Source organism: Pezoporus occidentalis, unplaced genomic scaffold (assembly GCF_034315485.1).
Source record: "Pezoporus occidentalis ecotype Australia unplaced genomic scaffold, CSIRO_AGI_Poc_V1 ctg34, whole genome shotgun sequence".
Lineage (NCBI taxonomy): Eukaryota > Metazoa > Chordata > Aves > Psittaciformes > Psittacidae > Pezoporus > Pezoporus occidentalis.
The window spans coordinates 4,981,698-4,999,717 of record NW_026915376.1 but is presented as its reverse complement, the minus strand read 5'-3'; the positions used below and the strand labels follow the sequence as shown (position 1 = coordinate 4,999,717).

The 18,020-nt window shown below is 47.1% G+C and overlaps 1 protein-coding gene across 2 annotated transcripts in view; it reads left to right on the top strand.

The window, feature by feature from the left end:
- MDGA1 (MAM domain containing glycosylphosphatidylinositol anchor 1) overlaps positions 1-18,020 on the top strand; it is a 150,928-nt gene that overhangs the window by 110,968 nt on the left and 21,940 nt on the right. For both annotated transcript variants that reach the window (XM_062629651.1, XM_062629652.1), the window contains 3 exons: positions 9,116-9,293; positions 10,328-10,351; positions 17,826-17,978. In XM_062629651.1, the coding sequence (XP_062485635.1) occupies positions 9,116-9,293; positions 10,328-10,351; positions 17,826-17,978 (355 nt within the window). The remainder of the gene's footprint in view (positions 1-9,115; positions 9,294-10,327; positions 10,352-17,825; positions 17,979-18,020) is intronic.

The following is an 18,020-nucleotide window of genomic DNA, read 5'->3' as shown; positions in this document are numbered from 1 at the left end:
TTTCTGTTTCCTTTATGGCTTTTGTTCTTGGTTTTGTGGGTTTTTTTCCCAGGCTCTCACTTCCTAGAACATGTTGGAGATAAGAGGAGAGAGTGTGAGGGGGGAAGGGTTTGGAAGAGATGTAGTCTATCCCGCAGCTAGTGACAAACAGACAGGAGTAGGCACTAAATAGATGTTTTGACTGTATTTCATAAAGAAATGAAACGTACGCAGTCATGCTGCCTGCACTAGCAGTGATATGCACATGTTGCTTCATGAAGCAACATGAAAGGCGTTATGTCTCTCTCTGTATGTGCTGTGCTGCCTGCCTCTTCTTTACTAGAGGCAGGACTGCAAGTGTGATTCAGTCAGTGGTGGCCTATGGGCTCTGGAAGGATGCTTACTATATACTTTCATTGTACTTACCAGGCTGGGAAGTCCAGAATCCGACACAAAGGCTATTTCTGCTCTAGTAAGCAATAGCCCATCCTTTGTTGCTTGTTTTTGAGAGTAAAGGGGCCCTAACAGAGGACTCTGCCGGGGCCTGTAGAGAACCCAAGAAAAGAAGCCTGGGAGATGGCAACTCCTGTTGGTTGTTGGAGCATCTCTCCCTTGGTAAGTTACAACCATATTATAGACAAAATGGCTCAGAGCTCAACCTAATTGCAGATGGGCAAACTTGGGCCAGATTGTTCTTTCTTCTTGGAGCAAGAAGTGCTGAGAGTGTGTGCATAGACATGTACTAGTCATGTCCGGTGCAAGGAAATGAATGGAAGAGGAGACTGGGCTCACTGAGATTAGGGATGGGTATAAACTTGGATCCAGTAAGACACCAAGCAGTGCCAATTTTCACATATAAGGCTCAAAAGAGACTATTGCTCTTTACAGGAGGGGGCTGTGGAGGAACATGGGGGATATTATCCCTTATTCAGTTTATGCCCATGCTGCAGACAGAGAGATGATTTCGGGCTTTGCAGGGCATAGTCAAGAACAGCGAAGATCTTGCAGCAGCAATACAGAGCTTCCAGTCTGAACAGAAGGACCACATGTGCCTTCAGGATCGAAGATACGGCTGTGAGACAGTAGGAGAGAGATAACAAACATAGCTAAACATACACGTAACCTGTCTAGCTCAGTACCAACCACAGTGATAGCAAAATAAGCTGCTTGCACAACCTGGGGAGTGTGTGGCTCTCTCTCCCTTCCCACCCATCACCAAATTCAGGTGCTAGTTTCCCCTTTTTCTTCTCTAACTCCTAGGCTCCCCCTCATCAGGATGTGCAGCCTTGCAGTGCCCCAGTAGGCCTATGGCTTGTGAAGTTGACAGTCATACTGTGCCTCAGTTAAGGTTTTTACATGACTGTCTCCCTGACAAAGTGAAGATTAGTTCCGTTCTTAGAGCAGGAAACATATGCTAATAAAATACATATTGCCTTCTGATCAGCCCCTAGTGGAAGACATTATCAAGGAGTGTGGAACAAGCACTTACAGTAATTCATGACAGCACCAATTTGGCTTCTCTGGGAAGCTGTAAACTGCTGCTCTTGGCACCTAATGAGGATGGGCAGCTGATTATATGTGCAAGAGAAAGAGACTGTTTCCTGGCTTAGATGGCTCCAGCTGTTCTCAGTAGCTACTGAAGGTCACAGTTGCTTCTCTCTTTGGAGATGTTTCAGCCCGGAAATGGAGTCTCCTGATAAGGACAGTTTAGGACAAAAAGCTTCCAGAGCTCCTCATTTAAACTGAATAATGGATTTGCTTTGGCTGTCCCTGCTTGCTTAACCACAGGATGTGAACCTGTGTGCTTGACTGATGAACAACACAGGCATGAATTGCAGGTCGCTGGTGTGCTTCTCTAGCAAATGCTAACTTTACATTTGCAATGTGATTATTTGCTCTGGAAACCCTTAATGAGTAATGGTTATCAAGCAAGGAAAATGAAATAAATCAAAGTTTAAACTTACCCTAGTCCTTTAATAAATGCTGTAAATGCTTAACATTATTTCCATTTAAGGTAGTGATGAAGTACTAACCTAGGGAAGTGTTTTAATCCAACCTGACAGGCACAGGAAGTTTGATGAGAGATAATAAAGAAATATCACAGTGACTGTCTTTGTATTCAGGCCAAATTTCTCCACTACCCAAAAATTACCCAAGTGGCTTTTCCAGAGTGGGCAGGCATCTTCCCCATGGCTGATACCAGCCAGTTAAATCAGAATTCACTGTTAGGATTGTACTGCTGCGATTTTGTACAGCTGACACCAGGTTGGGTGGCAATGCCACTTCAGTGAAGGACCAGGATATCATAAGGAAGACCTGAAAGATGGAAAACTACTTGAGTGGTTCAGGTGGGATGAAACGCAGTGGTACAAATGCAAGGTCATATATGTGGAGAGTGCTATCAGAGGAATCTGCTACAGGCTGAGAGCTCATCAGTGGAAAATGACTGAAGTGGAGGATGAGTGAGTTGACTTCAAGAAGCTGCTGGTAAAATGCAGGTGTGAGAAAGGGCAAATGTACTCCTAGGTGAAACCTGAGGTGCTTTCAGGCAAAGTGGAGAAGTGCTACCACATTGTATGTGCAGGTCTGGGATACTGAACTCCAGCAAGTGGGATCATGCAGTAAAGGATACAGCAGCTCAGGGAAAGCGAGAGTCTGTGTTGCAAGAGGAGGTACAGAGTGCTCAGCTTTCTTAGCCTAGCAAAGCAAAGGCTGAGAGGTGGTGTGATTGCTGGCTATAAAACATCAGGGGTTCAAGCAGCAGGGAGGGAAAAGAGCCATTTAAGCTAAAGGACAATACTGGCACTAGATCAACTGGGTACAAGCTGCTTGTGGATAAATTCAGGCTCTGGTCCAGCAGGATGAGGAGGCCCAACAGGAACAGCTTTAAAGACGGGATGTGGTATATTCATAAAATGAGTAAGTAGAGGTAGCCCCTGTGGTGACAGGGGACTGGGCTCTGTCAGTCAGGATTGTATTTCCCCTGCTGTCTTCCTGATCATGGCCATGCTTTTTCTTCTCTGAGCCCCTGGAGGATAGGAGGGAGCTGCCAGTGCAAAGAGGGTTTATCCCTTTGCCAAAATACAGACAGCAAGAATCGAATCTGTGGTGTTCAACTGCAATGTCAAAGACAAACCATCCTCCTGTGCTCCACCCTGCAGTGCCAAGGTGACATCAAGGACCAGAATCATGATCCATTGTTAAGTGTCAGAAAGTGAATGGGAAGAAGTGGAAATGAATGGCCGGATTAATGGCATATTTTTCTATCATTGTGGAAAATATTGGAGCCTTATGTTCAGGAGAAGTTCCTAAAATTCTCTGTCCCCACCTTCCTCCTGCCTCTATTTCAGGGCATTTTTCATTCCTGTTTTCCTCAGAAATTCGCAATGATCTTATTTCTACCTATGGAACTCATCTCCTGGGCCCTTGTTCTCCAGCAGTGGACAAAGGGTCTGGCCCTTGGTTAACTTGCTCTCCATGTTTGGCACTGTAAACTCTGACACACACAAATCCTGTCATCATCATTTCAGCTTTTTTAAGATGTCCATGGCATCTAAACTCTTTGAAGCTACCTTTCTGCAAGGCATCCTATAGCTTTGGAGGTGCAGTTGGGGCAGAAATTGAGGACAAGCCATGTTTGCTGAGGTTGCAGGGTATCTTGCATTACAGAGCCCCATGTTCATTCCAGGAGTTGTGACCAGCACCATAACAAAGCTCAGCCCCTTCCAGTCCCTAGGATGGGGTGCTTGGGAGTATCTTTCCTTGCTGTCACTAGTTTAAGGCCACAGACACTGCCAGTCCCATCATGTTCAGGATAACAGTTTGTTCCCTCACTTTGGAAGGGAATATCTGTGTTTTAGTTGGACTTTTCGAGGAGAGTTCATGGCAGTCGCAGCCACAGGGGAAATCTGATGTGAGATGCTACCTGTAGCACTCTAGGGCAGAGCAATATAATGTGTCTAAGACTCGGCAAACAGGCTGAACTGACAAAAATGGGGGGCTCTTTCACACCCTGAGTGATACTGTCTGTCAGAAGAGAAGTGCCTTCCTGCTGTTGTCACCTTCTCCTGGCTCCTGGGCCATGCTAAACAGGCATATCTATGCCTGAAGAGAAACTGGGTACTTGGCTGAGACTTGGCCATTCTCCTGGGCAGATGAGAGATGGATGCCCTTGCATTTACTGCTGACAGGGCACCGAGCTTTGAAGGCCTTCTTGATTGCTGGCTGCTTGAAGATTGCAGCTTGCCAGCTGCATGGGCAGTTGATGATTATTTTGTCAACATTATTGCCCCATGCTTCTTTCAGATCTTTTTGAGAAACCAGGGCTTCCCTCACCACCAGGCTCTCCATGGCTTCTGGTCCCACGCATGGCTGCTCTCCTGGCAGCCTGAGTGTCCTGACTCTCCTGAGTGTCCTGACACTCTCAGATGAGAGAGGAGGAGCAGGGACCTGCACACAACTCAGCCTCATGCCCTACTTGTCTATGTGCTGGAGACAGTCTTTGTCCGTTGTGCGCCTCTGCGGAGCTGTAGAAAGAGCAAGGAAGAGCTTGTCAGAAGGAGGAAGCCTGCGTGCAAGGCTGTGTCACACCAGCCTGCCTTTGTCTGCCATCTCATCTTCCTTTGGAGCAGTTGGCGTGGCTGGGGATGGATCTGGGAGCTTTCCCAGCTGCCCATATCTGCAGTTAGCTAGTGAGGATGAAGGGGGAGTGCAGCCACCCCTATCTCATTTGTGCTTCAGGAAGGAGCAGCCAGGGGAATTTGAATGGGGCTGAGAAAAGAGGGAGAGAAAGTGAGCATGTGTGTGTGTGGAAAGGATTTGGAGGGGAGACAGTGGAAAGCAAAGCTAGCACTCGTGCGCTGAGCTGAGAAGTTGCTGAAGAAGCAGGACAAGTAAGAGTAGCAATAGTGAATAGCAGTACTGCAAAGCTGGATGCCTGCAGAGCAGTTCCTTTGCTCCGATCAGCTTGCTGGGGAATCTGCATGATTTTAATATACAGTTTCCTGGGGTTTCATGATGAAACAGGTTTTCCTTCTATTTTCTTTCTCAAAAAAGCATGCACAGCTGTCTAATGCACAGCTAGTTGTGAGACCGCACATGTAGCTATGCAGTCACACCAAATCCCAGGACAGGTAGGTTATTGTGGTCTTGTGAACCCATGTTCTGTTTGTTGAGCAGGACTGCAACACTATTGGCAGATGTATTCATTAATACCCTTTGGCTTTACTTTATCTAATATGTGACTGGCCTAAACACTGTTCGGTCTGAAAACAACATCCTTTTTTCCTTTAATAGCCTACATAAACAGAAAAAGTAGATGTGTCATACTTTGGACCCCTTTGCTGTAACAACATCCCAACTGGGATGGAAGCAGAGGGCATCCTGCTTTTCCCTCTGGGACTCTTGGTGTGTGTTCCTGGACAATGAGCAGACTCATCCAGCCACAGTGGGACAAGTATTCCCTATGTATCACGAGCCAGCTCAAATGGTAAGACAAGGGACTGGGCAGACAGTACCTACCAACAGAATGTGATGATCAAGAACAAGAAAGGACTCATCTAGTTTGCAGGTCCTGGAGTACATATAAGCACGAGAGCGTTCTCTCTCGATTGCTAATACTGCTTACAAGTAACAAAGGAAAGAGGTTCTAACTGTGCATGTGAATACATACATCTCACGCAGGGCTGATTTTACCCTTTGTAAGGCGTTTTTAGTGACCCTGTTCTGCAAGAACATTCTCCCCTCTGCAACCTGTGTGATATTCACAGGCAGCTGGTGGGAACAGTGGTTTTGGTTTATTTTTCCCTGTCCATCTCCTTCTGATTATTGGAAATGAAGAGAGGTGAAGGCAGAGCTGAGGCTGTGCATTGCGCAGTGTCCCATTGGCAGCATCCTGAGCCTGATGATGAATGAGCTTGTTGTGTAAGACCCTCCACTGAGGCTTCAGCATCTCTAATAAGGTGGCCAGTGTTTCACTGTCCTCTGCGCCTGCCTCTGCCTTATTAACTGCACTGCAGCAATATTAAGCTGGAGCACTGGGCCAGCATGATCAGAAGGAAAGAGGCTGAGAAGGAGTTGGAGGGAAGAAGATACCAGGATAGTGTGGGAGAAGAGGACACACAGAGCAGGAGAATGAGAGCACTGTGGGCTGTTAAGGCAGAGGATTAAAACACGGATTCCTGCTGGAGCGATGCATGCAGGTCTGCACAGAGCTGCTACTGGCAGTCAGCAAGGCAAAGGATGTTTAGGGAGGAGGGGGCAGGGCCAAACCTTGGTCTTAATGTCTCTGTCTGCTGGACCTGTGCTGGTGACTGCAAGCTGGCACCTGCTCCACATGCACACAGCAAGGGCTGGCTGGAGCTGTACCCTTTTTCTCCCTTGTGCTGATTTCATGCCCTTTAAACTCTGCTGGCAGGGCATCTGTCCCTTTCTCCTGACCACCGCAGCTAGCCCAGGGGAGTCATTTGGCTCATGCTGCTTTTCACTCAGAAAAGCCAGTCTTTGCAAAGACATCCTGGGCCAGTTGTGTCTGGATGCCAGGACTGTAGGACTGTAGTAGGGATGTGCAGAAGGCAGCGAGTTGCCCTGTCTGTCCAAGTTGCAGGTTGAATAGAGACAGGACACAGGCTGAGAGAAGAGGTGAGTCCGAAGTATTGTCCCAAGAGGAGGTATATGGCAGGGCCCAGCCCCCAGCTTCTGTTGGTGATCCAGGTCTCTCCTGGGAAGCAGGACAGTTGTGACCCATTGGGGGTGTGTATGTGCCTTTACAAATTTCCTTTTTCATAGCCAAGCCTGTGAGGCAGTCAGGTATTTATTTGCTTCACCTGTGTGCCCCTTAGGATATACTCAATTAGGGGATCTAGAGCTTTGCAGTCCAGACAGGAGGCTGATTTCTTGGTTTGTCCTGGATCAGGTGATGTGGGAGAGTAAGTGATTTGACATAGCTCCCAGAGGCTTTAGATACCCAAATTCCACCTAACTCCCAGCTGAGGTGGAATTTGCATTGTCTGAATCTCACCTCCAGGCTTCTGTCTGACAACCCATTTTGTTTCTCTTCTAAAGGTTATGTCTAGATGAGAGAAATGCCTCCTGACCTCCTCCTGTTTGCTGGCTGCCTTCTCCAACACCCCAGTGCATGGCAGTCTGTGGGGAGGAGCTACTGCCAGCCCCCCCAGTCACTCTCCGCTCCCCAAAATGCCCCATGCCAGGATCAGTACCACTCCAGCCTCCTGCTTCAGGCTTGTGACCCCTCCTCTCCTCCCACATAACTGGGGATGCGGTGCTAATGATCACAGCTGAGATCGCTGTTCCTGGGGCCAGCTCTGCTCCCACTTGGCAGAGCAGTGGTGCAGAGGGCTGGCAGATGGGACGGTTGAAGGGTAGGCATGCCAATTGGATCAGCACCCAGCTTGCATGCATGCAGATGGGGCGTTGTTAGTACGAATGGATTCTGGCAGCATCCCCATGACAAGTTCATGCTTGGTTCCCAGAGGCACTGTCCTTGTCCTGGCTGCTGGGACTGCTCCCAGGTGCCTTGTGGGAAGGCACTGGGCTAGGGGAAGGCACCGGAACAGTTCCCAGCCCTCTGACCTGTCTTGCCAAAGGGAGGAGGAGGACAAGGAGGGTGGAGAAGGCAGTTCCTCTAACAACATGCACCCTGATCTGTTCAGGTGCAAAGGTCTCTTTTAGGTACAGTCTAAGGCAGGTACAAAGGTTTTGTTCACTGTGAGAACCACATGCAGCAACACATTCCCAAGGGCCGGTCCCTGCCCAACACAATACCATGGCAGGATCTGGTCCTTTCACTTGGGAGTACTGTCCTAACCATGGGCAGATCAACCCAGGTGAGGAGGTGGGCTGTTGAGTCCTGGCCATGTTGGAAGTAAACAGAGCTTCTTCACAGGAAGCTCTCTATTGACAGCCATTTCTTTTGAGTCTGAGCTTAGTTATGTATGCTAAGGCTGGAGGCAGGCAGAGGAGGGATTGTGTGTGCTTTTTTCTGCCAAGCACATCTATATTGTTCCTCTGCCCTACCTTGCTGCTGATGGTCTTCACTGTGCCCTCACTCCATCTGCTTGCCCGCACTCTCCACACTTTTTTGTTGTAAACCTTCCTTCCTGTGTCTCTGTTCCAATAATCCTGCAACTTCAGAGTTAATGATGAAGACTGAGGCTGCCTGTCAGGAGAATTGCCTTTGCAGTGAAACCTGTCAGCCTAGAGGATACATTGGAGGCAGAGGAATGCTTAGTGGGGCACCAAATTCAAGTTCAGTGGGACAGTGAACACTGGGCCATGGAAAGCCCTGCTGAAGGTCTTTTTATCAGGACCAGCATCTCCAGTAAAATCTTGCCACAAAGATCCAGACACTGCACAGGCAGGAAATTGTATCTTCACAAAGCAGTCCTTATTCTTGTCTGTCCCCCGCCAAGCAAGCATGACCGTGGCAGGGAATTTTCACTGTCACATAATTCATCATTTTTAGTGGTGGTGTTTTTGACAACAATATTTTCCCCATTATTTTCTTGAAAATTCCATACTGCCTTAGCAAACTGAACAATGTTCAGCTAGCAAGGTTCAGCTCCTTCCAGCTGGCAACAGAGAAGGAGGGAGCCTATCCACTGACTTCAACTAGACCCCTTGCTCTGGTCTCTGAAGGGTGCTGAGGAAGCATGTCAGTAGACAGGTCCCAGCGAGGAACTACATTAAATGTCGTGGCAGCCAGGCAGCAAATGAATGAATTCTGCAGCACTGATTGTGAACTGAAAGGTATCTTAGCAAAATGTCATGCTGTGTGTGCACAGGATTTCAGTGCACTAATAGAGGTGAGTTGGGTTCATTCCTCCCCTCTTGGAGATATTGGTTCCAACCTGCAGTTGCTCTAGGACTTGTAGTTCAAGTTGTCCCCCAGTCAGAGCGACCCCAAGTCTTCCCTTCAAGGAGAGCTCAGGCTCCTGATCACTGGTTTGTACCACAGGTGAGAATTTTCAAAGTAATTCTGCATGAATATCTTATTAATAAACCAGGTGTACTTGTCTGTATAGGAAGAGGAGGAACAGGGTGTTAAGACAGTGGATAGGATCCCTCAAGTTTCCAGTTTCAGGATTTTCATAACATTATGGGTTCTTTTCCTATGCAGCTGGCTCAGAGAAACACCATCCAGACCTTCATTCCTGTGCAGAAAATGGAGAAAGGCCTGTTGCTGGAGCATGTCTTGCCCAACCTGAAAGTGCCTCAGAGCTATGAAGTTCGTCTGACACCCATCACCAGCTTTGGGGCTGGAGATATGGCTACCCGCATCATCCGGTACATGGAACGTAGGTGTCTCCTCCTCGGTCCTGGCTGCAAGAGCAGGTCTGAGCCTCAGGCCCAGGGACATGGGCATGCTTAGATGTTGTCTCCTGTGACCCTTAGGTGGATCTCTCTGCTCTATGAAGTTTTGATGGCACAGTGCTATCACATTTTATCACAGCAAAAACCATGTTTTGGTTGTTGCCATCAATGCAGAGCACTAGATAGAGACCTCTGAGGGTTTCTGTCCTTTACTCAGCAGTTCTGACTCACACTCTCCACTCTGTGGGCAGGAGAGCCCCAAAGCCCCTTTCCCCCATCAGGCCAGGCTGCAGCTTGCCATGGTACGGTGGCATATTTTAGAGGACAGTCACTGGACACTGCATATTAGCCACATGCCCATAAAAGTAAGAGGGTTTCAGGGTTTTTTCGGTTCTTTCCAGAGTTGAATGCACAGTTCACTAGTAAACCTGTAGGTCTCTCCAATACCTGAATCCCAGATCATCCCGATGGTATACATTGACCATGCTTCTTTCCCCAGCATCCCAACAACTCACAACTCCCCCTGTTCCCTCAACCCTCTGATTTCTTTACTCCCCTCAGAAGTTTGGACCCTCTATTTCAGCAGGAAGTACAGATCCCCCTCCTCCTGTGTTTGCATGATTTCACAAAACCCTCTTGTCCTGTGGAATGACGTCTGGTGTCCTCAGCATAGCTGTTGTCTCAGACTTCCACAGTGTCTCAAACTAATTTGATGACCCTCTTTGATACCAGACTGGGTGCTATCTCAGTGGTGCTCCAGAAACTGCTTGGGTTGCCATAAGGGTTCCCCTGTGCAATCCTGGGATCACCCCTTGGGTGGGGTTTTCTTAAGGTCTGTTACTGCTTGATTCACATTGAGCATCTTCTTCTATCACCAAGGCGGACACCAAGCACTTCTGTTTCACAGAGATGCTGCTAGGAACATCTATGACCCTTCTCGATGTGTTTATTTTCAGATTTTGTGATTTGAGGGAGTACTACCTGTTCTGACTTGTTGTTTTTCTGTTTCCTCTTCCAGCAATCAACTATCCCAACCCAACAGGTAAGTAGCAAGACCTCCTTTGTATTTATGTTTGGAATGTAATGCATGCTAGTCTTAAGTGCTCCAGCAGATCAGGAATACACAGCTGCCTTTGCCAAACCTTTTTCCCCAAAAGAGGATGAAATTGCATACATGAATACTTCCAGCATATAATGCCATTTTTTTGTACCTGGAGTTACTGCCAGAAGATATACACCAGAGATATGCCTCCCACTCACACCTCTTTGACTGTGTGATCTTGAACCCACCCTCCCCTTAACATTAGCAATCTGCATCCAGTAAGCATTTAAAGTTATGAAATGTTGCCCAAAATATCTGTATTTAAGCAATGTTTATCTCCCATCCTCTTCTGACCAGGAATGATACCACTTAACATCTCTGCAGGCTGACATCTCTGCAGTCTCCAGCTCAGATGTGGTTCCTCTTGCAAGCTCCTTGAGCACAGTCCCTTCCTTCTTCCCCTCAAGTGTCACCACTGTTTACTTGCTTATTTACCTTCTGGTCATTCCTGCCAAAATAAAGGCCCACCTTTATTGATCACCAAGAGTTCCCATTGATTTTAAAAGTAGAATGCACAATGTCTCAGAATCATGGTCTTTAACAAGAGTATGATGGTGCCCACAAAGCATAAAAGAGGATTTCTAGTATGCTTTAAGGACTGATGGAGTGATCTTCAGGGGAAGAAACAAAGCCCCTTTGCTTTGACTGCCAGATATGAGCCCAGCAAAAGCTCTTGAGCAGAGATAGGCAGACTACTTGCTTTTTGTCCATGGTGAACAGATGATTCCACGTAACTGATTCTTTCTCCTGTTTCCAGCTACTGAGTCAGCATTCAGTCTTTTTATCTATTATTCTGTATATGTATAGGCAAGCGCTACTGCTTCACTGCAGAGTGGCAGTGAGGAGAAGCCAGGGTTAGGCAATGGCAGCCAGGAATCAGGGGATGGTGTTATCTTGTTGAGACAGCCATGAGGCATTCACTCTTGCGAGTTCACACCCTGAGGGTAGTTGGATGAACCGTACCCTGCCTGAGAGCAGGAGCTTCTTACATAGTCAAAAGGATTTTGTGGCTCTGATTCCTGATTCCCTTTGCTTTGCTTTTCCCCACTTTCTGGGGAAAATTTAAATATTCTTCAGAATTCCCAGTGAGAAGACTCACTGGGAAACCCTGGGCCTATTGCCAGGCACACACTTCAGAACGTGTCCCTTGGTACTAGCTGGAGGAGGCAAACATCCCAGCCCGCACGTGGAACTGACAAAACCTGGCCTTTTGCCACTTGCTTTTACACTGCATAAATCACTGTGAAAGCCAGAGCAACTTCAGTCCTAATTGTGTCAGTCTCTTGGGGTCTTTGTAAACTAAGCCTTCGGTTTGCTCACCTAGGATTGCTGTGGCAGCTTGAGTGAGATGAGAACAACTGCATGAAATTTGCCTGTGGTGGAGCATAACCCAGCCACGCTTGTATTTTCATGCAGTAAATCCAACACTTTGAGTTTCTGTTTGATACAAGTTACCCAGCCTGTGGTATATATTAGGACATGGGTTCATGCCTTGAGATTGACTGCATAAAGACTTGTTTTCAAAGATGCCCCTTCCTTTTCATCTACTGCCAGTGGAATGTGAGCCCAAAGGCCTCTGGGCCACAGCTCAGTTCCCAGATTTTCATCCTAATACATGGAAATCCATGCTACTACCGCCTGTTTTCCCACTTCCCCTGCTATCACCACCTCCAGGGAAAAGACTTGGCACAGCATTGTAAAAGTATCTTCATGCTAGGCTGCCCAGCCAAATTCTGGGAGCAAACATTGAGAGCTCTCAAGTGAAAGGCAAAGATTAGATGATTAATGCCTCTGGCAGCCTGATCCAAGGGCATGCACAATGGTGATTAATTTACAAACTCTGAGAGTCACTTAATGCAATTATTTCTTCATGCATTTTCTTTCTCAGCCTAACAAGATGTTAATGACATTGGGCAGGCATGCATGTAGCATGGCTACAGAGCCAGGTAATGGGGTTATTAAGCAATAACAAAGTAAAAGCAGAGGGAGTGAACAAAAGACATTGAAGATTTCAAACATTTAGAGGTTAGTGGCAAGAGTGACTGTAACTCTTAAAAATCAGTTAATCTGGTTCTAAAAAAAAACCAGAATTTATCTTTAAAAAAACTGCCTTAGAATTATCTTAATTCTACAGTATTACCATAAAGATCTCTTTGAATAACTGATCATTGGAATGCCATGACCAAATTCCAGTGCTGGGCAATTCCCATTATCCTTCTTACTTTTCCCATGCAATTTCCTTTGGATATAGCCTTCACTTTCTAACCCAGACCTTGCAGTGCTGCCTAACAAGCTATTCCAGCTCATCAGCAGTGGATGGTTTGGTTTCCCTGGCTCTAGCAAGAAGTAGCCTTGCAACCTTGATGATGAAGGCATCAAGAAGCATATGGGTTTGTTGTTTGTTTTTCCTTTTGGCCAGTGTGTCTTGCCCTTCCAGAGCGGCAACACTATTTCTCATGTATCTGCAGTCTGGCTGTGTGTGGTGCTAAAATGTTCTGGGATCATGAAAAAGTACAGTGAGTGGTGATAAGTACCAGATGCTGGTTGTTGTAGATTATCCAAGGCTCCTTGCTTAATCTCTGGCGCTTGTGTGTCCCATCTCTGATAATGCCTCATAGTCCAGAGGAATCTGAGTTTTTTGCCCCATGAGCATGCGAGATTGAGATGTGAACCTGGTGTCCAGAGTTGGATTCCTCAAATCTGTGCCCATTCCTCAGGAATGTGTATAACAAGAAGGCGAAAAAAGGTGACTGCCACCAATTCCTGTATCCTGATAGGAAAGAGGACTGTATGGGCCATATTATCCCCTTGTTGCAGATGGAGATATTAAAGCAAATGGCAATCCAGTATGACCCAACCTGTTATGGTATTGTGAAGCTTGCTTCTATTACTGGTTAAAAATACTTTAGAAACTTACCACAGTAGATGCTTTTCCTTAGATCTCAGCATACATTGAGGTTGCAATACAGTTTTCATTGTCTTCATCATCTAGATGGGGAAACTGATCTCCAGAGGGAAAACGATAGCCTGTGGGTCACACAGCAAGTCTGCAACAGAGCTGAGGCTCGAAGCATGGTCCCTTATATTCCAAGCCAATTTCAGTCATCAGATCACAGCTAAACGACAAAGGCAATTTTATTCAAGTGCATTCTATCTGCTATTCACTCATGGTCTGCAGCTAGAACAGGATTATTGTTGTTTGTATTCGTCTGGCAGACAGTATTTTAGGTCCAGGGATGGCTTCTCCTTAAGGACTTTAAATGAAAACCTCCCTTATGTTTCTCAAGAAGGCAAAGTAACAACAAATACTAAAAGCCACATTGAAGGGTCTCTCCACAGGGCATGCAGGGAGGTGTCTGTAACCGGGAGCAAACACCTCTGCACTTTGAGCTGCTGCCACTGAAAAGCCTGCCAAGGAAATCTGTTTGGTGAAGACAGCACTAACTCCAACCTTTGAGGAGCCAGTTCCCCTGCCACCTCCACCTCGCCTCTGACAATCCAGAGAACAACTTCTGTGTTCAATATTTAAATCCACTGTTTAGTTTTTAAACGGGAAGCTTCCTTTGCACCACAGTGCTGAGCCAGGATCCCTGGCAGATGGTGTGAGTCTGCAGGAAGGTCTGCTTCGCACAGCCGAGGTCAACAGTTAGATCACCACTGTGGCCTCTGAGACACCCAGCAGGTCAGTTAAAGGTTTTCTTTGCAGCTGTATCTGCCAGGTTTCCCCTTGTGAGCCTTACTCGTAAGTCCAGAGCTAATGTGCTGGCAGTAGTCCTAAACCACACCAAACATCTCTCAGTTATTCTGGGCACCTTCACTTCTAGCTCAGAGAAATGCCAGAGCTTTGCCTTCCTGTGGCTTGTTTTAAACCAAAGGACCAGGAGTCAGAGCACTTGGATTCTGTTTACAGTTTTGGCACTGCCTTCTGTGACCTTAAATGTGCTTCTCTATACTTTTGTGCATCTGTTTCCCTGTGTGTAATGCAGGAGATTTATAGAAAGAGGCATTACTACCTCATAGAGATGTTAAGAAGCCTTGTTCATTAGTCGTTGCAAAGTGCCTTGAGATCCCAACTTAAGCAGAGGCAATGTGCTGTAGTTACAAACTCCTGCACAGCAAATGGTGCTGCACATAAGCTTGATCACATTGTAGTAGCTGTGGGATATCTAGGACCCTTTTCTACTTTCTGATCTCTACCTCCTCTAAGTAGCTGCATCTGAATGAGAGGAGAGGATGGAGTCAGCGCCCTGTTTTGGCATTAGAAGAGCTCTCTTCAAGCTTTTAAGTCTTCTTCTATGAGCAGTCTTCTCCCATGGGTGTAGGGGATTTCTTACAAGTGAAGCAGATGACACAACCAGGCCTCGACAGTAGGCTGGGAATACTGTCCTCAGTCCTCTTGTCTTGCACAGCTCTCTGATTTCCACCTGAGCCTGGACTTTCTTTTGGTTTCTGTGCCTTGTCATTTAAGGGTTTACTCCTTCTCAATCAGTTGCCTGGCTGGCCTCTGTGTTAGAACTTTATTCCTTGTTACGGGAATTTTGTGCTAGAGAAAGATGTCTCCTTTCTCCTCTGAAGGTCCCAGGTGCAAACCATCACAGTCCCTTTGACTGAAAAAGGACATTCATGGTGGATCCTGCTGGGTAGGATAATGACATCATAAGAGAAAACTTGTGTCTTTTAAACGAAATGTAGCTGGCAACCTATGAGCTGGAGCCACACAAATGTTTGTTTTGATGGAAAGAAGTCAGGGGCATTACAGCAACACAGAAATAACAGAAAGCTTTTGGGCTCCGGACCATCCTCTGAGGAGCAGTGGGTGTCTGATACAGCCACAAGCTCCCTTCTCTCAGCCATGAGAGCTGGGGAAGGACACTTAGAAGCTGATTTCTCACTCTTTTCTCCCCATCCCGTGTAGCTGCCCCACCTCAGACCCTGCCAGCATCTGTCCTGTCATCTGCTTCCCCCTCCTCCCTCCTCCTTCATCTCCAGCTGCCGTGTGACCCTCTGTGCTCAGCGCTGCAGAGCAGTGGCTAATTTGGATTAGGAAGCTAATTAGAAATGAGGGGACTGTACAGAAAGCACTTAGCCAGGGTTAATCAGCAGTTAAGTGGCCGGCCCAGCCGAGCTCCCAATGGCTGTACTCAGCTCGCAGGAGCAGCATTTCCCCCTGAGCTTACAGAAAACCCAGCTGCCCTGGTCCATGAACCGAGCCCTTGGCTTGCAGCACAGTGCCCAACCTATGGTGGCAAAGACCTTTATCTGAGCCATAGCAGGAGGCTGCCTCCACTTTTCTCACAGCTTTGGTGGGATGCTGGACAACGACAGGCAAGAAGGGGAGCCCACTTTCCTACCACAGGGGTGTGCAGGCTGTTGATTTGTTTGGATGATGGTTGATCTGTTTGGATGATTTGTTTGGATTTTCATTTCCAAATGAGAGGGGATGCAGAGGGCCTTTGCTGCAGAGTAGGAACCAGGAGGTGTAGCATCTCAGAGTCAAGATGCTGTTCATTCGTGGGTGGTCTTTCCTCTCTGGTACAAGATGGCAGATTTTGGTGTGCATGGGTAGGTGTGTGAAATTTCTACATCACAAAGTTCCACGTTGAGAGCTTTTGGCCCTGGCATTACAGAAAGCCCTACATGTTTTGCCAGTCACCCATGCTAGGACAGAGAGCTTCCTGCCCAGGAACCAGAGCAAACCATCAATGAAGATACAGGAGCCCAAGTAGACATTTGGGCTTCTCTTCATCTGGGCATGATAGCAGGAACAGTGAGGGGGGTAAACCCCAGCAAGTTGAACCTTGTACCAGCATGCCATGGATGAGGTTTCTAGCACTTCCCAAGCCTTTAGCAAAAGCCTTGATTTTCTCTCTGTATGTGTTCTTCCAGGGGTTTTTGAGTACTTTATCTTTCAGTTTCAGAGCACACATCCTTGCTTTTACATAAAGGCAGAAGGCAGAGATCTGTACTTACTGTGTCTGCACCAGTCATGAGGTCTGAGATCCCACTCTCAGCCCATTCTCCAGCTCTGCTTTTTGCCCAGGGACCTTTCAGAGCACAAAGCACTTTTCACATCAGGTCTTGGACCAGTTTTCTCTTCCGCCTGTTTCCTCCATTTTTCTCCTACTGTGTCTGCAGTGTAAACCTGGTTCTTGGCCTTTTTTCTCTGTGGCTTGGGAACTACTTTTTTATCGCAGAGGTTACCATCTTCAGTCTGGTTGTCCTGGGTTCAGCAGTAGCAGTCATTTTTCCCCTTCTTGGTAGCTGGTGCAGTGCAATGTTTTGACTTTCAGCTCGGGAACGGAGCTGATAACAAGCGATGTTTTGGTTTGGCCAAGGACTTTGTGAGCCTCATGCTCTGCCAGGGAGGAGGGGAAGCTGACCCAAACTGACCAAAGAGGTATTCCATACCACAGCACGTCAGGCCCAGGATGTAACTGGGAGTTACCCGGAAGGGCTGGGAGACTGCAGGGTTGGATCGCAGAGGTTGGTGGTGAGATGATGTATTCTCTTCCCTTGTTATTTCCTTTATCATTATTATCACTGGTGGTAGCAGTAGTGATCTGTGTTATACCTTAGTTACTAAACTGTCCAACCCGTTCATTCCAATCTCTGCAGAGACGATATTACCTGACTGGGTTTAAACCACGACACTGGTCAAGTCCAATTCATTCCAATCTCTGCAAGACGATATTGGGTTACGACTATGCACAAGATTTTTCACCTGTCTTACAATATTGCTGTAGGGTGTAACTGTCTTGTGGTAGTAATAAAAGCAAGCCCTGCTGCACACGTGGTTGATCCTACATAAAAATCTTTTACCTACATGACTTATTTTGTTAGGGGAACCAGCATAATTTGCAATATCAAATGTGCCTTTTAGCTGGTATAAATTGGATATACTCTAGCTAAATGACACATTCATAGCGCTGAGCTGACCTCTTCTCCACAGCTGAATTTTTTTCATGTGCACCATAGTTTAGTTAAATATATAGCCCAAAGGGGGGTCGTCTGCTGGAAGTTTTTATGCTCTCCTGGGGAAATTATTCTATCATCAAGTTGTTCTGGTTGAAAAGCCTCTGTGGCCTGTTTGCCCTCAATGGTTTTTTTTTTACCCTCCTCTATGTTTGCCCCTTCAGACCTCCCAGCAGAATCTCTCTTTCTCTTTAGCCTTCTTCCATTTTGTCAAACCAACACATCCATCAACCTGGAATTAAGCCTTCCATAATCATACTAATCATGGATATATTCCTTTTCAGCCTCCTCCTGGGGTTGGGGGCTGCCCATCTGTCCCCAGCTTGATGCAGAACCTCAGTGGTGATGTAGCAGTGCTGTGAGACACGCTGCAGGCACCCAGGCACCCCTGGGGAGGAGGTTTGAGAAGCGGCAGCTGACCACCCCATTCCATTCCCCACAGATAATACTTGCCGCTTTGAGGATGAGAAGATCTGCGGCTTCATGCAGGACAAGATGGACAACTTTGACTGGACCCGGCAGAACGCCCTGACGCAGAACCCCAAGCGCACGGTCAACACGGGGCCCCCCACAGACATAAGTGGTACGCCGGAGGGTAAGCACACATTTGGAGTTCTTTTGGCTTGGCTGTGGAGGC